The sequence below is a fragment of the Gorilla gorilla genome, chromosome 10 (genome assembly GCF_029281585.2).
Source record: "Gorilla gorilla gorilla isolate KB3781 chromosome 10, NHGRI_mGorGor1-v2.1_pri, whole genome shotgun sequence".
In the NCBI taxonomy this organism is placed as follows: domain Eukaryota; kingdom Metazoa; phylum Chordata; class Mammalia; order Primates; family Hominidae; genus Gorilla; species Gorilla gorilla.
In genome coordinates, this window is record NC_073234.2 from 61,963,383 (window position 1) to 61,984,339 (window position 20,957).

A 20,957-nucleotide genomic window follows, 5' to 3' on the forward strand; every position below is an offset into this window, starting at 1 on the left:
GGCTTCATTGCTTTTGTGATAAGATGAGAATAGAAGAAATGCTTTTGGTGAAGGTAGTGATGTAGAACTGAGGTCAGATTTTAGGAACTAAATGTGTTAGGTATTTAGTCTGTCAGATGAGTGAGACTTTTGGAACTTCAAGACTAAATCTGTGGCCTGGAATCCAGATTCAGGTAATCTATTTGTCTTTTTACATTTTAAAAATGTATCCTTTATGACAGGTTGTAAAAAATATCTTTTGGGCTCTGCCTCTAAATAACTTACTTTAAAGTTTTCATAAATTCACATGCTTATACTCATATATTTGTAATTCTTTGTACATTGTGAGAGTTTGGTCACTCACTTGGTGCAGTAACTCTTATGAGCCATTACTGCGTAATTTTACTCAGGTGATGCTTATAATTTAAATGATGCAGGATTGCTAAAATGTGATTTCCTGATTAGAAAAATCAAGCACACAAAATTTAATTACATTTAGTTTTGCTTTTAAATAGGAATCATGCAAACCCATTCTGGAAGTGTTGCTGTCTAATTCCTTAGTGTTTTTTTTTTTTTCCCAGACTTTTTTTTTTTTTTTTGGCAGAGTCTTGCTCTGTTGCCCAGACTGGAGTGCAGTGATGTGATCTTGGCTCACTGCAGTCTCTGCCTCCTGGCTTCAAGTGATTCTCCTGCCTCAGCCTCCCAAGTAGCTGGGATTACAGGCGCCCACCACCACACTCAGCTAATTTTGGTATTTTTAATAGAGACAGAGTTTCACCATGTTGTCCAGGCTGGTTTTGAACTCATGACCTCAAGTGATCCACCCACCTCAGCCTCCCAAAGTGTTGGGATTACAGGTGTGAGCCACCATGCCTGGCCCAGACTTTTTTTTTTTTTCAGTTAAAATTCATTACCACCATATACAAAAATTATTTTCTTGAATTTTTAATTACAAGCAGACATTTGGCATTTAAAATATTTAAGGCAAGAATACTTTTATTACTAAAATATACATAGATACAAATTAAATACTAGCTAAGTAAAATAATTATGTATTTTTGTGTGTGTATGATTACCTATAGAACTATTTTGTGATTGTGTCTCAATATTAATTCATTAAATCTCATTGTTTCTCATATTCTGATATTCTAATATTTTTGTTCTTACAAAACTATAAAGATAATTTTTCTTCATCTGAAATAATTACCAATGAAATTAAAACACATCTAAAATATTTGTTGTGGCTATTTGGCAGTATATCACTGATATTTATATTCAAAGATAGTAAGTTGTTACATATTTAATAAGATCACTAATTTAAAAATTATAGTTGCTGAGCTTCCATCAACTAAATATAACTCATGTAATATTTTCCTATGTTAGTTTTATTTTTTGTTCTCAAGTAATAATCTTTCTCAGGTTCCAGTTATTAACCTATTACAAATTTTAGATTGACTATCTACCAAAGTTGTATGTGCAAATTTAGAATTAGGTAATTAAAGAATCTTCTTTTACTTCAGTTCCAGGCAGTCATCTCTATCAGAAAAAAAAATTCCAGAGCCTTCTCCTGTAACAAGGAGAAAGGCATATGAGAAAGCAGAAAAATCAAAGGCCAAGGAACAAAAGCAGTAAGTGACTAATGTTTTTTACCTGCTAGACTGTATTAAATGCCTGCTGCACTTAGATGCTAAAGATAATCATGAAATTATTTTCCATATTTAGGCTGGTGCTGTGGTTATGACTATTTGACTAATCAAGACAGTCAAGTCAGCTTTTGGCTTGGCTCGGTGGTCTAATATTCTTGGTCATACATATACCTGTAAAAATATTTGAGCACTTGTTCCTGATCATGTCCACTTACTTACTTGCCAGTTATTTGTGTATATCATTTTAAGAGTTAATATATACTTGAGGTAAGGCTTATTAAGTCTATATTTCAGATAGTCTTCTATTAATAGAAAAATTTAGAATTAATTTTGACCGTCATTGCCATGTCGGCTAAAACTGATCTTGACCCTACCTCTTTAGAGTGTCTAACAGAAAAACTAATATTAATCATAGGGTGTGTTATTGTGCCATTTTCTTGTTGCTCTCTCATGTTTACATTGTTGGTATTATCCTCAATGTTTCTTCTGTGTGTTTTGTGAGGGTTAGTTTACTTAGCAGTACATAGTATAATCTGATTATCCACTTAACTGGGCGTTTACAAATTGCAACATGACAGCATGCAGAAGTTGATTGGATTAGAACCACTGTTACCCTGCCACCCCTCCCTCAGTTTACCTGTTCTGCATGTGACAGGCAGATCTCAGACATGTCCTTGAAAGCATTTATGCGAATTTACATTTAAATATTAGTGAAGTGAATTACTTTAATTTCTTTGACATAAAAATAAATGTGAATATATTTAAAAGAAGTGTTCATTTATTTTCCGTGCCTAAATGGACAATTCTATACCATCCACTACCCTGTGCCAAGATGCACACTGTCTTTTTTGACCACGGGTTTAGCTGACTTGAATGTCACAGAAATTATCCTTTTTTTTTTTTTTTTTTTTTGAGACGGAGTCTCGCTCTGTTGCCCAGGCTGGAGTGCAGTGGCGCTATCTCGGCTCACTGCAAACTCCGCCTCCCGGGTTCACACCATTCTCCTGCCTCAGTCTCCCGAGTAGCTGGGACTACCGGCGCCCGCCACCACGCCCGGCTAATTTTTTTGTATTTTTAGTAGAGACGGGGTTTCACCATGTTAGCCAGGATGCTCTCAATCTCCTGACCTCATGATCCGCCCGCCTCGGCCTCCCAAAGTGCTGGGATTACAGGCGTGAGCCACGGTGCCTGGCCGAAATTATCCGTCTTATCACCCTTGCTTCCTGTACTTAAAGATGTAGTTTGCCTGTGTCTACTGAATTAAATCTCTCAAGAATAATTGGGAAATGGGGATGGAGCACATAAATGATTTAAAAATAGATGAATGAATCAACTGAATAAGCAAACATCTCGTAAGCTCTCTGGGTCTCTTTCCTCATCTGTAAAGTGAGCAACTTTCTCTTGATTCTAAAATTGTATAATTTTAAATGTGGCTTGCTTTATTCTTATACTGACTTCTGATTTCAGCAGACAGAATCTTCTCTTTAGTGCCATCTTGTGGCCAATGTAACAAAATCCAGTGAAAAGAAATTTTAAAAATTGTTCAGAATGCATTTTATCTTACAAAAAAGGAAGAAAGGAAAGAAGGAGTTCTCTAATAAAAAGTTTTTTTTTTTTAAAGAGCATGTTTCTTATAACTTTTCTAACAAATCATAACCAATTAAAGCCACCTACTTAATGTTCTTTTTTTCTTGTAGCTCAGATTCTGGAACTTCAGAGGCTAGTCTTTCACCTCCTTCTTCCCCACCAAGCCGGCCCCGTAATGAACTGAATGTTTTTAATCGTCTTACTGTTTCTCAGGGAAACACATCAGTTCAGCAGGATAAGTAAGTCATTATGGAAAAGAGCCCCAATTATTTATATAAGATTCTGAACCTGTCAATACAGTCTGTAGAAAACATGTAGTCATCTCTGTGTAGGAGATGGAGCCTGACTTGTGAACTCTTGCCATATTTTATGCATCTTTCCAATGGGAAAGGAACCATGCAGCCAAAATTAGAGAAAATTATTTTCCTGCTGAACATTATTCCCTGTTGTAGATTTGTATTGCTATGCTTTCAGCACTTGTCTTGCCTTTTCTTTTACAAGTAAATTAGAACTGAAAAATCTTTGAGACCACTTGATGTTTAAATTTTTGGAGATTCTTCAGCTTCTGTGAGCCCACAAAAGCCTCTAATTTAGATAGCCTGAGTTGGAAAGAGGCAAATTACTTTACTTCTGGGGGATATAACAGTTTACAAAGACCATTGTTACAAGTGCAACACGTTTTTGTCATCTGATTGTTCTAGACAAGTTCACCACAAAATTTCAATAACTGTGTTCTTGGAATAAAAAATCACCTTTACGGATGGAGAGAGTAGGCCTGGGAGTGGGTTGCAGGGGTGGAGAAGTTGGAGGGATGTGGAAAATGTAAATGTCATCAAATTTGAAATGACAAAGTATCCACACATTGAGCCAGAATCTCTCTTGCAAGAATGCCATACTAACAATACTGCCGTAAGGTATTTATTAACTCTGACTTGTCTGCTTGGACTTGGAATGATAATGATTGTTTTCTGCTATTGCCTCCCTGTATATATCAATAATCTCTAAAATTTATAGGATGCCATTTAAGATCTGTCTGTCTGGCATGTTTAGATCATTTTAAATGGCTCTATAAACTTAGAGAATCATACCATAGTTTTTAAAGAATTATAAATATACTTAATTTATGGATAATTCTTTTATTTATGGATCCTTCATTAGATTTTAATATGGTTTAATTAGTAGAAGATATGTTCTTTACATTGATATAGGTAGGTAAATATTTTCCTGTGTTATTAAACAAAATACTCTTTAACATTGTCAAATTATTTCCGTCATTAATTGAGAAAAGTTGAACATTAGGAATACTTTTGGGAAGTCAAGTTTCACTAGGTATACGAAGAGTTGCTAAATTTGTGTCTACCTTTCCTTCACAGTCAGAATATTTTCTGTCAATCTTTTGATAATCTTGACAACCTAATCACAGTTCCATATTTTTTACTGAAATACTTTATGAGCTACCAATAATTTGACTCTGTTGTCATCTCTATAAACTAAAATGTAGAATAACTGACTGCCCTACACTTTCAAAAACTTGACTACCCCTTTACATTACTTTCTCTGGGGCTCCGTTTTGAAGCAACCATATCCCACTAGCAAGACGCAGATCTCCCACATTGTTTCTGGTTACATTCTATGCCAACACTCACCATATCCTCATTCTCCTCAAGCCTGTTGTACAGTCGAGTAGATTTTCATAATAACCAGACTCACTGCAGTCTTGGAGGCCTCAAGGTAGGGCTAACAGTGACTTGTCCATTTTAAAAGCCCACTAAAGTACCCCAGCTGTTACTCAGATGCTCCCTAGTCAAAAGAACTCTGTGTTTTTGAGATAAGTTAAAGCCAAAAGTTATTAAATTTTGAGTGACTTGCTTTCTATGCGAAAACACAATCTATTTTGTGTAACTTCAACATTAGAGTCTATATCTAAAGTGATAATTATCAAAGTGAATAAAATTGATCAACAGTTATTGAAATGGGAAAATTTTTCCAGGACTAGTCAAATTAAATAGAGCAAACCTTGAAGTGCTATATCTCATGTACTTGATACTGTTCTTCTGCAAGGCCTAAATTTTAGAAGTGAGGATAGATTTTATATATCAGTATTAGAAAATTTTAGCCCCCAAAGTCTTGCTAGAAGACATAAATATCAAACTTTTTACGTGACTTAGCTATACTTTAAACATGCTAATATCCAGTGCAAGTAGAAAAGCAGGGCACTATGAAGGAAATGTTTGCTATATATCTGTTATTCATGCTGTTGATTTTGAGTCCAAAGTCAGTGTCCTTACCTGTTGACATCTGTATTCTTTCTCTCATAATTCTAACTCTTTCACTATAGGTCTGATGAAAGTGACTCCTCTCTCTCGGAGGTACACAGGTACTTTCTTTCCTGCCTTTCCTACATTCCGGAATTTCATTGATGTTCTAAAGTGCCTTCCTAGAAATTCTAAGCAAGTCTCACTTTTGTTGCATGCATCACTTGTTGTAAATCATATAAATGCACTAATATTTCTAAACATGATAATTTTAATACATTTTTGTGGTCATACCTTTTAGATAAAGTAGTGTTTTTTTATAATAGTTTAAAAATTGTGATACCTGTTTTCTGTCTGTAATCTGAATCTTTTCTTTAAAAGAAATCAAGTTTTATGAATATTGATGTCAAGAAGATTTCTTACTCTCAACAATTAGGTATTTCTAATGCCTCAAAGTGTGTGAGGTAGATAAGGTATTTTTTTTCTTGTTGGTTTAGCAATTTTAAGTAAAAAGATTATATGACTAAAAATAAAAATATGCTAGAGAAAAAAAGGATACTATTATACCAAAAATTAAAAAGAATAGGAAATAAACACTAAGGAAGCATTTTTTTAAAATAAATATTCTTAAGAATAGGTGCAGCTTTAAAAATAACCGTTATTTTTTTTCATTTTATGGATTTTTCTGGGGGTCCTTAACTTCTCTTTCTCTTTCTCTCTGTCTCATTCCCTTTCACCATTATCATTTTATGTCCTCCCTCTTTGCACTTGTTTTCCTTGTTTTATGGCCATTTTTGCTGATCATCAGCAGATCCTCCAGAAGGTAGGCCGGGGAAGGGAGAGGAAATTAATTTCATTTCCAGTATCAAAAGACCTTACAGGTTTGCCTGGAACAAAAATAAGTGTTTATTTTTTTTTTCTCCTGCAGATCAAGTCTGTTGTACAAATTTGCCATATTTAACCTTAAACTCGTTTAAAGTTGATTTTATATTTCAAAATGTGGATAGATTAATTCAAATAGAGAAATACCATGGCTGTATGTTTCTAATATCATTAAGTTTCTATTATCTTTGGTAGTTTATATAAAATATTAATCCTAATATTCTGAATATTTAAGAACATTTTAAAGTATCTAATAAAACACTATGTTTAATATTGAGATTTTTTTTCTCAAAAGACTGAATAATCAATGACATAAAAATACATAAGAATGAAAAAAAGGCATCCTGATCTCCTGGAAATAACTGTGCCATACATAAGTTACTGGGGCAAATATTTACCGAGTATTTTATGATACTATAACATTTGACATGACAGAATTATGTTGAATATTACATCATCAGGGAAACATTTAATAGATTCTTAGGATAAAGCTTGTAATCTGAAGGAAAGAAACCTTTGGAGACACAGTATTACATCTGAGGGTACTGTTTAGCTTTTTTCTTAAGAAGATTTGTTATTAAATGCACATTGAAAATAGCTCTTAGGCTGTTAACATGAATTGTTTTCTTACGATCAGCTTTTTGACCTATATATAATATATATTTTCTGTTTGAGAATTAACAGTAGCAACCTACTATTCTTTAGAATCATACCTTTTCAATATTTGAAGAAATATGTGTAAATTTGATGGCTTCAGTTCATATCTATGAACCTTAAGACATCAAAATTTCCAAATGGCAGATTCAGACTTTTGAGCGGGTTTTGCTCCAATTTCAATTTTAATCTGGTTAAATTGTTAGATTACAAATTACTAAGCATTAGTTTCAGTAATCTCAAATTGACACATGTATGCAAATCATGGCATCACATTTCATAATTATATATCCAGAGATAATAATTCCTTATATCATTTATAGGGATAAGAAACTCCTATCACTTTTGTGATCATTATAACCAGACTCTAAAAATAAATGTTTTTTTCTCCCCAACTCTAAATTTACCTCCTTTAAATTTCCATTCGTTAGTCTTCATCAGCTCTTTTTTTCCCTTACCAGAATTAATTTTATATATCTTTTTGTTTATATATGACAGCTCTTCAAATATTCAGCCCTTTTAAATTATGCTGTTGTATCCTCTCTCCGGTAAATGTTCTTTTATCAGCTCAATAGTTTCATCATCTGTTCCTTATGTAATATAGTCTACAGATCCTTCATTCTGCTTCTACTGTTTTGTAAAGCCTCCAATTGTTCAATGTTCTTCTTAAAATGGGACATCTAAAACTACACCTCATTCCATATATGGCCTACATAGAATGCAGTAAGTCTATCGCTGTCTTTCTCCTGAAATATTTATTTCTATTAAACAAATCATTGATAGTGAGTCGGCATATAAAATAAATGAATTTTGCTTCAGTGATTTTTTTCAGGCAATATAATGTCCAGTTCTTTAATATATCCATTTAATAAGCATGCCACTTCTCCCTAGGGCTAGGTAAAGATTGACTAGATACCAAAGATCTTCCAGATCAGCAGTGACTTTGACTCGTTAGGTATGACTCTTCAACTACCTGTGGAAATACTTTACTCTAACAGTTCCATACTTATTCACATTGTCCACAAGGATATCATTTAAAAGTCTTATTGTATGGGCTTTATTAGAGTCAACATATATTGTGAATATGACATTCCCTTAAATTGGTATCTATTAACCCTACAAAAAACTTTCCCCATGAAATTGATGAGCCCATGTTATCTTTTGTTGGTGAACATTTATTTTTAAGTGGATAATGATTTGCTTAATGTATTCCTCTTTGAGACTCAACAAGAAGTTGAGTTTCTGAATTCCACGTTTTTCCTGCTTTTTGGAAGATCAGGTCTACATGTTTTGTCCCTTTTTTTGACCTTTGTGATTTCTTAGAGTACTGACAAGGATTTTGCCTACACAATGGCATATACTTTCAAAACCCTATGATATAATGATTTAAAAACAGAAATACTTGAATTTATTGAATAAATCTCCATTGTCAGCTCTAACTTATCTTGGGCTCACGTTTCTTAATCATTTCTGCCCTCTTGCATCTCGAAGATTATTCTCTTTCATTAAGAAGATGGAAACAAAACAGTTTTCCTTTATCCTTATATTTGTCCTAATATGCCATTTGTCCTACATAATGGACATAATTCAACATAATTTGAAGCATATAATGCTTTGAGCGAAGGTACATTTGACTGTTTGTCATGTCTTAATTCATTATCATCTTTAGCCTCCCCAACACCATTATTTTAATTCAGACCCTATCTTAAATTCCTTTGGGAGAGGGACAATGTTTTGATAATCTTTATATTTCCATAGTACATAGCCCAGTGCCATAAAGCAGAAACTACAAAAATATCAAATTTATGAGAAAGCTCCCTAAAGAGCTTCATTGTTTTTAATTTTTTTATTTTAAATTTTTGCAGGTACATAGTAGATATATATTTATGGAGTACATGAGATGTTTGGATACAGGCATGCAATGCACAATAATCATATCATGGAGAATGGGGTAGCCATCCCCTCAAGCAATTATCCTTTGTGTTACAAACAATCCAATTATACTCTTTTAGTAGTTTTAAAATGTACAATTATTATCAACTATAGTCACCCTGTTGGGCTATCAAATAGTAGGTCTTACTTTATTCTTTCTATTATTTTTGTACCCATTAAACATCCCCACCTCTCCCAACCCCCACTGCCCTACCTAGCCTCTGGTAACCGTCCTTCTACTCTCTATGTCCATGAGTTCAGTTGTTTGATTTTTAGATCCCATAAATAAGTGAGAATATCCAATGTTTCTCTTTCTGTGCCTGGCTTATTTTACTTAACATAATGATCTCCAGTTCTATCTATGTTGTTACAAATGATATGATCTCTTTCTTTTTTTATGGCTAAATAGTACTCCATTGTGTGCATGTACATTTTCTTTATCCATTCACTGTTATTTTAAATTCTCATTCTTTTAAAATTTTCTTTGAGATTGTCAGTTCTTTAAGTTTTTGATCTTTTTAACCCATTGTCCCTTTAGAATTTCTGTTCATTCAATTATTCCTATCTTCAATTTTTGTTTGAAATCTGCTTTCTTAGTATTTTAGGTGGCATATATGTTACACTTTCTCCAGCATGTTCCTTTACACCCCAGCTTGACATAGAATTATGTTTTCCTGTTATTTGTCATTTCTGCTTCTTCCTTATTTGTCAGAATTCAGTACACTCAAATAATTCCCATTGTGGCTTCGTTAAACCTTGGAGAGATGAAATTATTAATAAGAAAATCTAGATGTATTATAGTCTTTGTTCTTTGCAGAATGCAGCTGTTAGCAGATGCCTGATTAGTTGATATACTCCATCACTATTATTATTTCACACTTTGTCCTTTTGCTTAAAAGAGAGCAGTCTGGATTTTATTACTAATTACTTATAAAGACTTTTTAAAGTTAGGGGAAAAAACAAAACTAGTCTCATGATACTGAAGTGAATCTTGGTTTGTTTGTTTTTTCCCCACCTTAGGGGCATAATCAACCCATTTCCTGCTTCAAAAGGAATCAGAGCTTTTCCACTTCAGTGTATTCACATAGCTGAAGGGCATACAAAAGCTGTGCTCTGTGTGGATTCTACTGATGATCTCCTCTTCACTGGATCAAAAGGTGCTAGTAGTTGTCTAATGCAGATATTTAATAGCTTTTTTTTTTTAAATTACATTTTTAACATATTCTAGAAAACTGTCAAACTATTTAAGACCAGAAAGAATCGGATAATCTGGTTCAAGCCCTGAATGTAAAATATATTAAATTATTGCATAGTTGAGCAGCAAGTAAAACCTCTGTTGATGTTTTGTGAATACAATGGTGACAGAATACATCTCTCTACAGTATTTGGGCATGTACTGCATGTAGAGTCCTGAATTTTGAAATGCAGGTTATATAAAAATCTATAAAAGGCTATTTAAATATACAATATGGGAAAGAGAATAAGATGCATAGCAACCACTATTTCTGCAACACTTACTACATATCAGGGGCTATGCTAGACAGTATACTAATATATCTCACCTAATTCTCACAACAATCTTAATGAGATACATGTTGCATCCTCATTTTGTAAACAAAGAAACTCAGGATTCAAGTGAATAAATACTTTTCTCAGGTAAATTTAGCTATTAAGTGGAAGAACGAGGATTAGAAACCTAGGTATACCCTTCTCCAATCCTGCACTCTTAACCCCTTTGGTACAATTGCAAGTAACTGCTATAAATGCTTTGAAGAGTTACAGACTAAGAGTTTTGGGGTTCTGGAAAAGAGAGGAATTATGCCCAGCTATGAGAAACAAGGAAGGCTTTGACAAGGAGTCATTTAGGAAGTACCTTATAGGATGGTTTGGATATTTACAGGTAGGAATGAATAATCAAGATTACAGAATAACATAAGCAGAGACATGAAGATAAAAGTGGAGCATGTTTGGAAACTAATTCTACTTGGGTTGAAAAATGGAATATGTATAAGAGAAGTGCTGGTCATTGAGGCTAGAAAGGTGAAAAGCAAGCATGTACAGGAATTCAGGGAGCTAGTGAAAGTTTTTAGCATTTAGGGATAGTCCAAGATTCACTTTAATCAGCAAATATTTATTGCTCATTGTCTATGAGGGAAGTATAAGATCCCAGCTAGAACTTATGAATTAAGAGTAAAAGTAAAGAAATTCTCCAATTAAAAAAACATATGTTCTTTGAAAATACTGTATTTTTCTAATGATTCAAATTAAATGTTTCCCTCCAGTATAATTAGATATTCAACATATCAGAAAAAGAAAAAGAATAGTTCTGTGATTATGTTTTTGGGTCAAAAATAAAAATATAATTTATCAATCATTGACCCTTGGGGGGAAAAATCTGTGTATATTTACTAGTGTAGAGAATGTTGTGAGGAGGTAGGAATATGATCAGAGAAGAATGTTTTGAAGAGGCTGATCTGAGACTGCCATTCTAAATTCAGTGGCAATTTGAAGCAAGACTCTTTTGATATGACCATTTCAAAATTTTTCATAAATATTTTTTCAATACCACATGATACATACACCAGACATCCCAGACTTTTATCTGATCTTTTACACGTACCTTGTCTTTGAGCCTGTTGCAGAGGGTCAAGGATGAAGTTAGGATCCTTGTGGTACGTTAATTACTATTTTAATTTCCTTCCCATAGAAGAGAAATTATTTAAATAATTTTTATTGTTAAGAGAACCTAAAGTAGTTCATATTAACGGTGTTTTCTTTTTTTTATGTGTTTGTTTTAGATCGTACTTGTAAAGTATGGAATCTGGTGACTGGGCAGGAAATAATGTCACTGGGGGGTCATCCCAACAATGTCGTGTCTGTAAAATACTGTAATTATACCAGTTTGGTCTTCACTGTATCAACATCTTATATTAAGGTGTGGGATATCAGAGATTCAGCAAAGTGCGTTCGAACACTAACGTAAGTAACTTGAAGACATATAGCATAAAGGAGGAATAGCTCTTCTTTTTTTTTTTTTTTACAAAATATAAGAAAAGAGAGGACTATAAATGCATTTCAATTTTTGTATACCTGTCCACTTCCCAGAGGATATTAAAGTGTTCACAAAGAAAAGCACAGATGAAATAAGAGGGGGGAAAATTTGACAAATGAAATATAAGAGCCTGGTATTAAACAGAAAGGGATAAGCCATATTTGATTGGTGACTAAGTATACATTTCATATTTTCTCCCTCCCAAATATAAGGTATTACATTTTCATACTATTTCTTACTTGATAGAGTTCAATGTTTTATATTACTTGCTTCAAATAACTACCATTCCTTGGGAAATGGCTGAAATCACCATGGTAGGCAGTGAAGAAGTACTTATAACTTTTAATTAACAGAGATTGAAAAGCTGAGAGTGTTTTTTAAGGACTGAGACTGCTTTGGTGTGAGTACAAATTTCATAACTGCAGGTTATGTTGGTTAATTGGAGGATTAATTTGTTTTTTCTGTGCTCATTATTGTATTTGTCTTTAAAAGTGTAGAACAAGTGATTCTTTTTGCTGTGATATTGATGAATTATTTTAATAATCAAAATTGACATAAACTCGGTAGTCATTTAAATGAGAGAAGGGAGCATAAGAAAGGTTAATTTTTACTAATTTGTAGAGATAGTAGAGACTATTTTTAAGTGCTGTTTTGTAATTTGAGAACTACTTTATTATTCTTTTTACTGAATACAAGTCTTGAAACTCTTGTAGAAAAATAATACTATTATATCGTATATTAAGATATATCTTATGTTAGAATTTACCAATTCAATTGAATCACTGAAGTTAAATTTGAAAAGATTGATTATGGCTTAATATTTTAGAAGTTAGCTAAGAAAATGTTTCAAAATTAAAAAAAAATTTCACCTAGAATTTATCTGAAGAAATAGGCATACGTTATGTTTAAGGCCTTAGATACTCCATCTATGATTGGGTTAAAGTAAATGAAAACTGCAAATAATTCAAAAGGTCTCCATTGTCTTTAATCCAGAAAGGTAATTCTTATACACAAAAGAGTATTGGTAAGCCTGCCCTTGGGTGGAGTGGGGTGGTGCTTCTGGAAGCTGTAGGAAAATAAATTACTTTTGTGGCAACGTATCGTTTGTTGATTTTTTTTTTTTTTTTTTGAGATGGCGTCTTGCTCTGTCTTCCAGGGTGGAGTGCAGTGGTGCAATCTCGGCTCACTGCCACCCGCACCTCCCAGGTTCAGGTGATTCTCCTGCCTCAGCCTCCCGAGTAGCTGGGATTACAGGCACGCACCACCACCCCCAGCTAATTTTTGTATTTTTAGTAGTATTTTAGTAATTTTAGTAGAGGCGGGACTTCACCATGTTGGCCAGGCTGGACTCAAACTCCTGACCTCAGGTGATCCACCCACCTCGGCCTCCAAAGTGCTGAGATTACAGGCGTGAGCCACTACACCCAGCCATTTGTTGATTTTTTTATTTTTAACATTAAAAAAAAATCTAATCTTTTCTGAAAGATGTTTTAGCCCTTCCTAACTCAGGGCCTGGAATTACTAGTATACCAAGTAAGAGTTTTAAACCATGTAATATTATTTTATTCATTCATAATCTTATTTTATTTATTCGTCTCTTCACTTACCAAATAATTATTTATATGCATCAACTCTGTGTTAGGTGCTGTGCTAGGTAGTATACATATAGTGACAAAAGGACACTGTTCTTGTTGTTGCCTACAGCCAGTTTCCTGGGAATTCAAGGAATTCTAAGCCAAACCCAAGTCCAGAAGTGTCACTTTTTTGCTTTGTTTGTATCTCTTAAGGTCTTCAGGTCAAGTTACTCTTGGAGATGCTTGTTCTGCAAGTACCAGTCGAACAGTAGCTATTCCTTCTGGAGAGAACCAGATCAATCAAATTGCCCTAAACCCAACTGGCACCTTCCTCTATGCTGCTTCTGGAAATGCTGTCAGGATGTGGGATCTTAAAAGGTAGATATTTTTAAGAAAACATACCTCTTGCCTATGGTAAATACAACTTCAGACATTAATAACATTAGTGCATGTGAAATCCAATTTTTATGACCCCAGAAGTTAATGTAAAATCATAGGCTTTTTTATTCAGCATAGTACCTCTAAATGTCTCTTGTGTCCTTATTAACAAATGACAATTTTCTCTTTTTTTTAATCTCCGTTGCTGGGGAAAATAAGTATATGGGGGGAAAATAAAATTGAAACATTACAATTTCTTAATATTTGCCTACAAGTCATGTTGTTTACTAGGAAGAGGTCAAGATTCTCATCCTAGTTTCACCAGCACTCTTGATAGAGTTATTTCTTGCAACATCGTTTAAACATCTTATATCTTAAATTTTTTCATTTATAAAATTAACAACTTTGGGCATAAAGTCCTCAGAATTTTTGTGGATATAAAATAAAATATATGTAAACTATGAAGTATTAAGAAGATAAAATAGTTAAAAAGAAAAAAATGATAAATTAAAATTTAAGGCATTACATCTTTCATTCAATTTTTATTTCCTATGAAGTGTGAACTCTTTTCCTTTAGTTGAGTGTTTATGTTAGCTTGTTTTCTAGTTCTTAAAATTTTGGCAGCAAGGAAACATTCACTTATTAGTTAACAAATATTTATTCAACCCAAATATGTCAGGCATTGCGCCAACAGTGTGGTGAGTACTAGGAATAAAGACAGAGCAAGACAAGTGTTGCTGATCTTGAACTCCTGGGCTCAAATGCTCTTGCCACCTAAGCCTCCCAAAGTGCTCGGATTATAGGCAGGAGCCACTGTGCCCAACCTAGATCTACCTTCTTAGAGCTCATCTTATAATGGAGAATAAAGGCCATTAAACAGGCTATTACAGGATTCTTAGTAATATTTCCAATTCAGGTAATATGGGGTGCCTCTCATCCAGAAGGGATTTGCCAGTGGTAAATCAAATGGATGGTTTTTTGAAAAACATTGAGAAAAACTAGTGTTATAATTTATAACATTTAAAGCATGTTAAAGTATGACTGGCAAAATATAATAAACATAATTTATAGATAAATAGATAAGAGAAAAACCAGGGTCCAACTACTGTATTATAAATAAAATGTAGAAAATTAAAAACAGTACTTTTTTAAGAAAATGAGAAAAGAGGTGGGGACTTGGTTTATTCTTGAAGATATTTAATCTGACTCATAGTAAGAGCACCATGGAAGAAATAGTCAAAATCATGACACAAGGCAGAAAAGATACCAGCTTTTGAAAATCTTTTGCACTTTTTAATTTGCTGATAAGTTTGACTCTTGGAAACCTGGTTGATTTCAACAAGATGCTACTAATTAAGTGTAGATCTTAACAAAGGAACTAAGAGAATAGTTTTCAAGAAACTGTAATATCTTAGAAGCTAGATACATGTCTTTATTCCAGCAGCTTGATTTGAGGTAGGACTGTGAAACGAAGGTTCATTGTTACTCTCTGCCAACTGACATCACACAGTTTTCTACCAGCCGCATAGCTGGTCATTTTCATGTCTTTATAATAATTGATGAAATGGACCACTTATTGTCTGATGTACACATCCACACAGATATGTGTGTACATAGATATATGTATGTATATATGTGCATATATGTGTATATATGATGTACATGCTCTTATGTGTATTTGTGAAAACGTGTGTGTAATAAAATAATTTTGCTTTCTCAGTAGTGTTACTGATTTTGTAATTACATCAGTGATATCGTCATTTTATTTGAAATTCAAATTGGACCTAATCAGTCCTATGCCTATTACATATTCAGACATTTAGCAGATTGATGTTTAGGTGGATTTAGGTTGGAGTTAAAATTAATCATTTTTTGCACTTCTGCTGCTTTTTTGGTTACCTAAATGACATTAGTCAGCTTTGGAATAACTTATTTATGACTCTCCTGTTTGCATCATAGATTATATTAGTTTCGACTAACTTGAACAGAGTTTCGTAGATGTGGAGCTAAAATGAAAAAAGCTGGTGATGCACACCTGTAAGTCCCAGCTACTGGGGAAGTTGAGGTGGGAGGATTGCTTGAGGCCAGGAGATTGAGACTGCAGTGTGCCATGATCATGCCTGTGAATAGCCACCGCACTTCAGCCTGGCAACATAATGGAACCCCATCTCTGTGTTTTTTTTTTTTCTTGAGTCAGATTCTCGCTCTGTTGCCCAGGCCGGAGTGCAGTGGCTCGATCTCGGCTCGCTGCAGCCTCCCACCCCCAGGTTCAAGCGATTCTCCTGCCTCAGCCTCCTGAGTAGCTGGGAGTACAGGTACCTGCCACCACATCCAGCTAATTTTTGTATTTTTAGTAGAGACGGGGTTTCACCATGTTGGCCAGGCTGGTCTCAAACTCCTGGCCTCAGGTGATACGTCCACCTCGGTCTCCCAAAGTGCTGGGATTACAGGCATTAGCCACCGCACCCGGCCCAAGATCCCATCTCTAAACATATAAAAAGAAAAAAAAAAGTTAGTGAATTATTTTATGAAAGAATGTAGATCGTTTATGTTGAGGCTTAGTCCCATCATACTCAGAAATAATTTTAAACAAAACTATTTTTCTTTATTTTTAAAGGTTTCAGTCTACAGGAAAGTTAACAGGACACCTAGGCCCTGTTATGTGCCTTACTGTGGATCAGATTTCCAATGGACAAGATCTAATCATCACTGGCTCCAAGGATCATTACATCAAAGTATGTATGAGACTTTCTGAATTATATTTGTCTATTAAATGATAATTTTGAAGTATTCAGATTCATCTAGGACCTCTTTCTCTTATTTTCTTTTTTCCTTTCTAGTCTTTGCTTTTTCTTTTTAATCTTTTCCTCATTCATAGTTAGTGGTTTTGTTGTCTTATTATTCAATCATGCATTCTCACTTTTCATAGAAGAAAGGTTGGAAACCATTTTAAAGCTCTGTTAACTCAGTCTTCCAACTCATACATGAGTCTTATTGTCATGATCTTTTATCCCGAAAATATTATGATCTTCAGAATTTTATGAGATTAACAGATAAGGTAAGGAAAGATGCATAGTTTGATTCTAAAAATGTTAAATTTAAATGTTAAATGAAATACTAATAAAGGACATTCACATGGCCAGAAGGCCATTAGAAATTCAAGTCTAGAGTTTAAAATAAGTTGTGACTAGAGATGTAGGTTTGGGGAGCCATTCAAAGAGAACCAGATGTTCAAAGAGTTAAGAGTTGATGATGTGGCCAAGGTAGAGAGAAGTTGACTGGGAACTCAGCCTTGGGGAATATCTGTGAGAATCAATAGGAAGAAGATAAGAAAGAGAGGTAGGAAGAATGTAAGTACTCATTCTAGAAACTTTGATTAAGAAATGAGAGATGGGTTAATGACTTGAAATTAGAATGGTTAAGAAAAGAGGAGTCTATACCCTAGAGACATGAACGTATTTATGTACTTAGGAATTGGGCTTAGTGGAGAGGGAATGAGTGAGGAGAAAACTGAAGTGGTGGCAATTGATGAAGGTGGTAGGAGGAGTTAGATCATAGATGTGAACATTGAAAATAAGTAAGTATACTTTAGCCTCTGATAAAGAAGGGAAGGTAAAAAGAAGTTTGAAGATAAAAAGAAACTTTTAGAATGGAGGAGAGTGTCTAAAAAGTTTATTTTTTATGACACTAGCCTTTTCAGGAAAGCACAAGGTTACGGGCTAAGAGAGATGAGTGCAACTGAGGAAAGTGAAAAGATTTTGAACAGCAGCTTTGGGGAATTGGAGATGACCTCTGGGACTGCAGAGTTACCTAATAGTCATTAAATAATAACCATATTGTTTATTTGAATTTCAACTGGATTGATATGTAATATTTTTATTATTGAACATATCATTTGTGCACTTATACATGAAAAAATCTGGTTTCCTTTCTTAAAAGCCTACAGACACAAAGCATGTAACATGCAAGCAAAAGTAGTGTGAAAAAAAGGGCACAGGTTTATCTTCAGTTGTCATTCATGCCAGGTTAATTTAATTAACTTAGTAAAACATACATAACAACAAATAACAAAACAAAACAATAATTAAGAGCTGGTGCCATCATGCATGCCTGCAATCCCAGCTACTCGGGAGGTTGAGGTAAGAGGATCGCTTGAGCCTGCAGTTAAGGCAGCTGTGCAGTATGATTGCACCTGTGAATAAGCACTGCACTCCAGCCTGGGAAACATAGTGAGACCTCATCTCAAAATAATAAATAAAATAAATAAAAAGAAAACATTTAACAAACCAGAAACAATAGATAACAAAACAAGTCATGTCTGATTAACATACATGTGTATGTGTTTCTAGGACTGTACAAATATTGGTGTTTATTTGCAAGTTAAATAGGATAACTGCTTTGTTTCTACCTTTCTAGATGTTTGATGTTACAGAAGGAGCTCTTGGGACTGTGAGTCCTACCCACAATTTTGAACCCCCTCATTATGATGGCATAGAAGCACTAACCATTCAAGGGGATAACCTATTTAGTGGGTCTAGAGATAATGGAATCAAGAAATGGGACTTAACTCAAAAAGACCTTCTTCAGGTAATGCAGAACCTTTTCATGGTATAGAGTGGGCATTTCAACACAATCCTGTAGCCTGTAGAAGAACTTGAAGAGCTTCTATGTAGATTTTTATCATTTACAGATAATATTAATCAGGCCTTTTTCTTAAAGAATGTTTCATCCTCCCCAGAGTTCTTCACTGGGAGAAGGGAAACAGTCGACATTGAATAATACCCGCTAGATAAGAGAAGAAGAGATGCTGATGAGAGTTGAAAGATCTAGGGTTGCTCCATGCATGTGTTTATTAAATAAAATCAGCCTGGGAGTAGAGCAGTTGCAGTTTCTCATTTTGTTTTGCTTTTGTTTATGTACACCTATTCCAAAGAGTTCCAAGTTTAGCTAAAGTCAAGAGTAATATAAATAATTCCTTATCTGTAAGAGCATTTTCATGCATCTAAGAGTGGTGGTTCTCTCATTTCCTACAAAATGATAGTTGGGTTGAAGTGATGTGTCAATAAATTCAAATATTGCTGTCTTTTCCTAATTCCCTGGAAAAGAAATTAGTTAACAGATGAAATTCTTTTCAATTTCAAGTTTTTCCTTATATATATGTGTGGGTATTTATATGTCGTAGTTGCTTCCACTTTCCTGCTTGTAATCAGCAGATGAAAACCAAACAAACAAGAAACATAAATATTAATAGAAAAATCTTGGCAATAGATGCATATACAGTGTTGCATTCAAAAGCTTTTTAAAAATAAACATACATTCATGATTATAATTTTATATTGTGCATATAAATACACTTATGCACGAAGTATAGTTATATAGTCTGATCTTGTAATTACTGTTTACTCATCATGAAATATATAGATTATCTCTGGTCTTCTGCATAAATCTTCAGGCTTCTATATTCTCTATTGAAAGTTTAAACTGGTGGTATTATGAGCCAGTCCTTATAGTCCACATACCAGGTTGCAGTTTTCAAACTTGCTTTATTTAATACATTTTGGAGAAAGGTAAGATATTTACTGCCCATGAAGAGGATGTGATGCTCGAAAGTTCTATGTATTTTCAGGGTCTTTTACATTCTGTAGATTATAGCCCTTATATGCTGATAACAGTGATGAAAATTAGTGAGGCAAGTTGGGAAGCAAATTATCCGTTTATTTCTTTAAATCACTAAGAGTGATTGCATAGAAAATAAACTTTCTCCAGCTAATTCCAAATATCAAGTTTTGGCAATAAAATGTTTTTCAGTTTATTTTCATGTGAAAATGTCAGTTTGGAAGCTCTCCTTAAGCTGCTGATTTCACTTTTTTTCTTTTAGCAAGTTCCAAATGCACATAAGGATTGGGTCTGTGCCCTGGGAGTGGTGCCAGACCACCCAGTTTTGCTCAGTGGCTGCAGAGGGGGCATTTTGAAAGTCTGGAACATGGATACTTTTATGCCAGTGGGAGAGATGAAGGGTCATGATAGTCCTATCAATGCCATATGTGTTAATTCCACCCACATTTTTACTGCAGCTGAGTAAGTTTTCTTATATGATTTTTCTCTATATTGGTTGCTTCTGTTCAGATTTAATAAATATGTTGTAAATATCTAGAAACATTGAATATACAAAATCCTTCTTATAATCATTCTAATGTCTGTTTTAAGATGTCTTATTTATATTTTCTGATGTACATGTGGGCACTGAATTTAGGCACCCCAGGTTACATGACGATACTGTTACTCCTGTATAGCACTCTGCTTATTTTAGGAAGTGTGCTGTCACATGTTTCCTTGATGATTTTGACTTTTAGAAAATAATGACTAATTTCTAATGATTTTTATTTTCAGAAAGGCAACAAATTTGCTATTCTTCATATTTGGAACAAATTATTTAAAAACTCTCTGTGCTTCCTCCTCCCTTTAAAGTATAAGTACATAGTAATAACATCTGCTTCCTCCCGCTTGTGGATGACTGGATTGATTGACTCATTTGTTCATTCACAATGAATCTTCTAAGTGCTGGGAATTGTTCCAGACTCCTGGGAATACAGCAGTGAGCAAAACAGATTCCAAACCCAGTCTATATTCTTATGAGAAGAAATGGAAAATACATTAAGTAGAATGTGTTAGATGGTGACAAGTGCAATGGTGAAAAAGAAAAGAGAGAAAGGGGATGGGATTTTCCTAGGGCAGGGTTACAAAATAGGGTGGTCAGTGAAGGCCTCATGGAGAAAGTGACATTTAAGATACTTGAAGGAGGTAGAAAGATGTTGTGACTGTAAAATGACATTTATATGTAGTACATATATATGTACTTTGAAAAGGAAAGTGTATGTATTATATAATGTGAAGTGTAGGTCTCATTCAAATAAAATGTAATTTCTTATGAATATCTATCTAAAACACCTCCCAATTTTGTTTGTGTACCATTTATATCTATTTAATTTAAGCACTGCCTTTATTCAGTGTATCTCAA

General features: G+C 34.0%; 1 protein-coding gene across 20 annotated transcripts in view; it reads left to right on the top strand.

Annotated features, from left to right (window-relative positions):
• KIF21A (kinesin family member 21A) overlaps nt 1-20,957 on the top strand; it is a 156,755-nt gene that overhangs the window by 128,498 nt on the left and 7,300 nt on the right. For 4 of the 20 annotated variants that reach the window (XM_055359229.2, XM_055359233.2, XM_055359234.2 and 1 more), the window contains 8 exons: nt 1,500-1,607; nt 3,323-3,451; nt 9,956-10,092; nt 11,734-11,914; nt 13,775-13,939; nt 16,557-16,674; nt 18,356-18,526; nt 19,818-20,017. In XM_055359229.2, coding sequence (XP_055215204.1) covers nt 1,500-1,607; nt 3,323-3,451; nt 9,956-10,092; nt 11,734-11,914; nt 13,775-13,939; nt 16,557-16,674; nt 18,356-18,526; nt 19,818-20,017 — 1,209 coding nt within the window. Of the gene's footprint in view, nt 1-1,499; nt 1,608-3,322; nt 3,452-5,550; nt 5,590-6,275; nt 6,291-9,955; nt 10,093-11,733; nt 11,915-13,774; nt 13,940-16,556; nt 16,675-18,355; nt 18,527-19,817; nt 20,018-20,957 lie in introns of all 20 variants that reach the window. The other 16 variants (XM_055359239.2, XM_055359240.2, XM_055359241.2 and 13 more) reach the window with 7 other exon arrangements.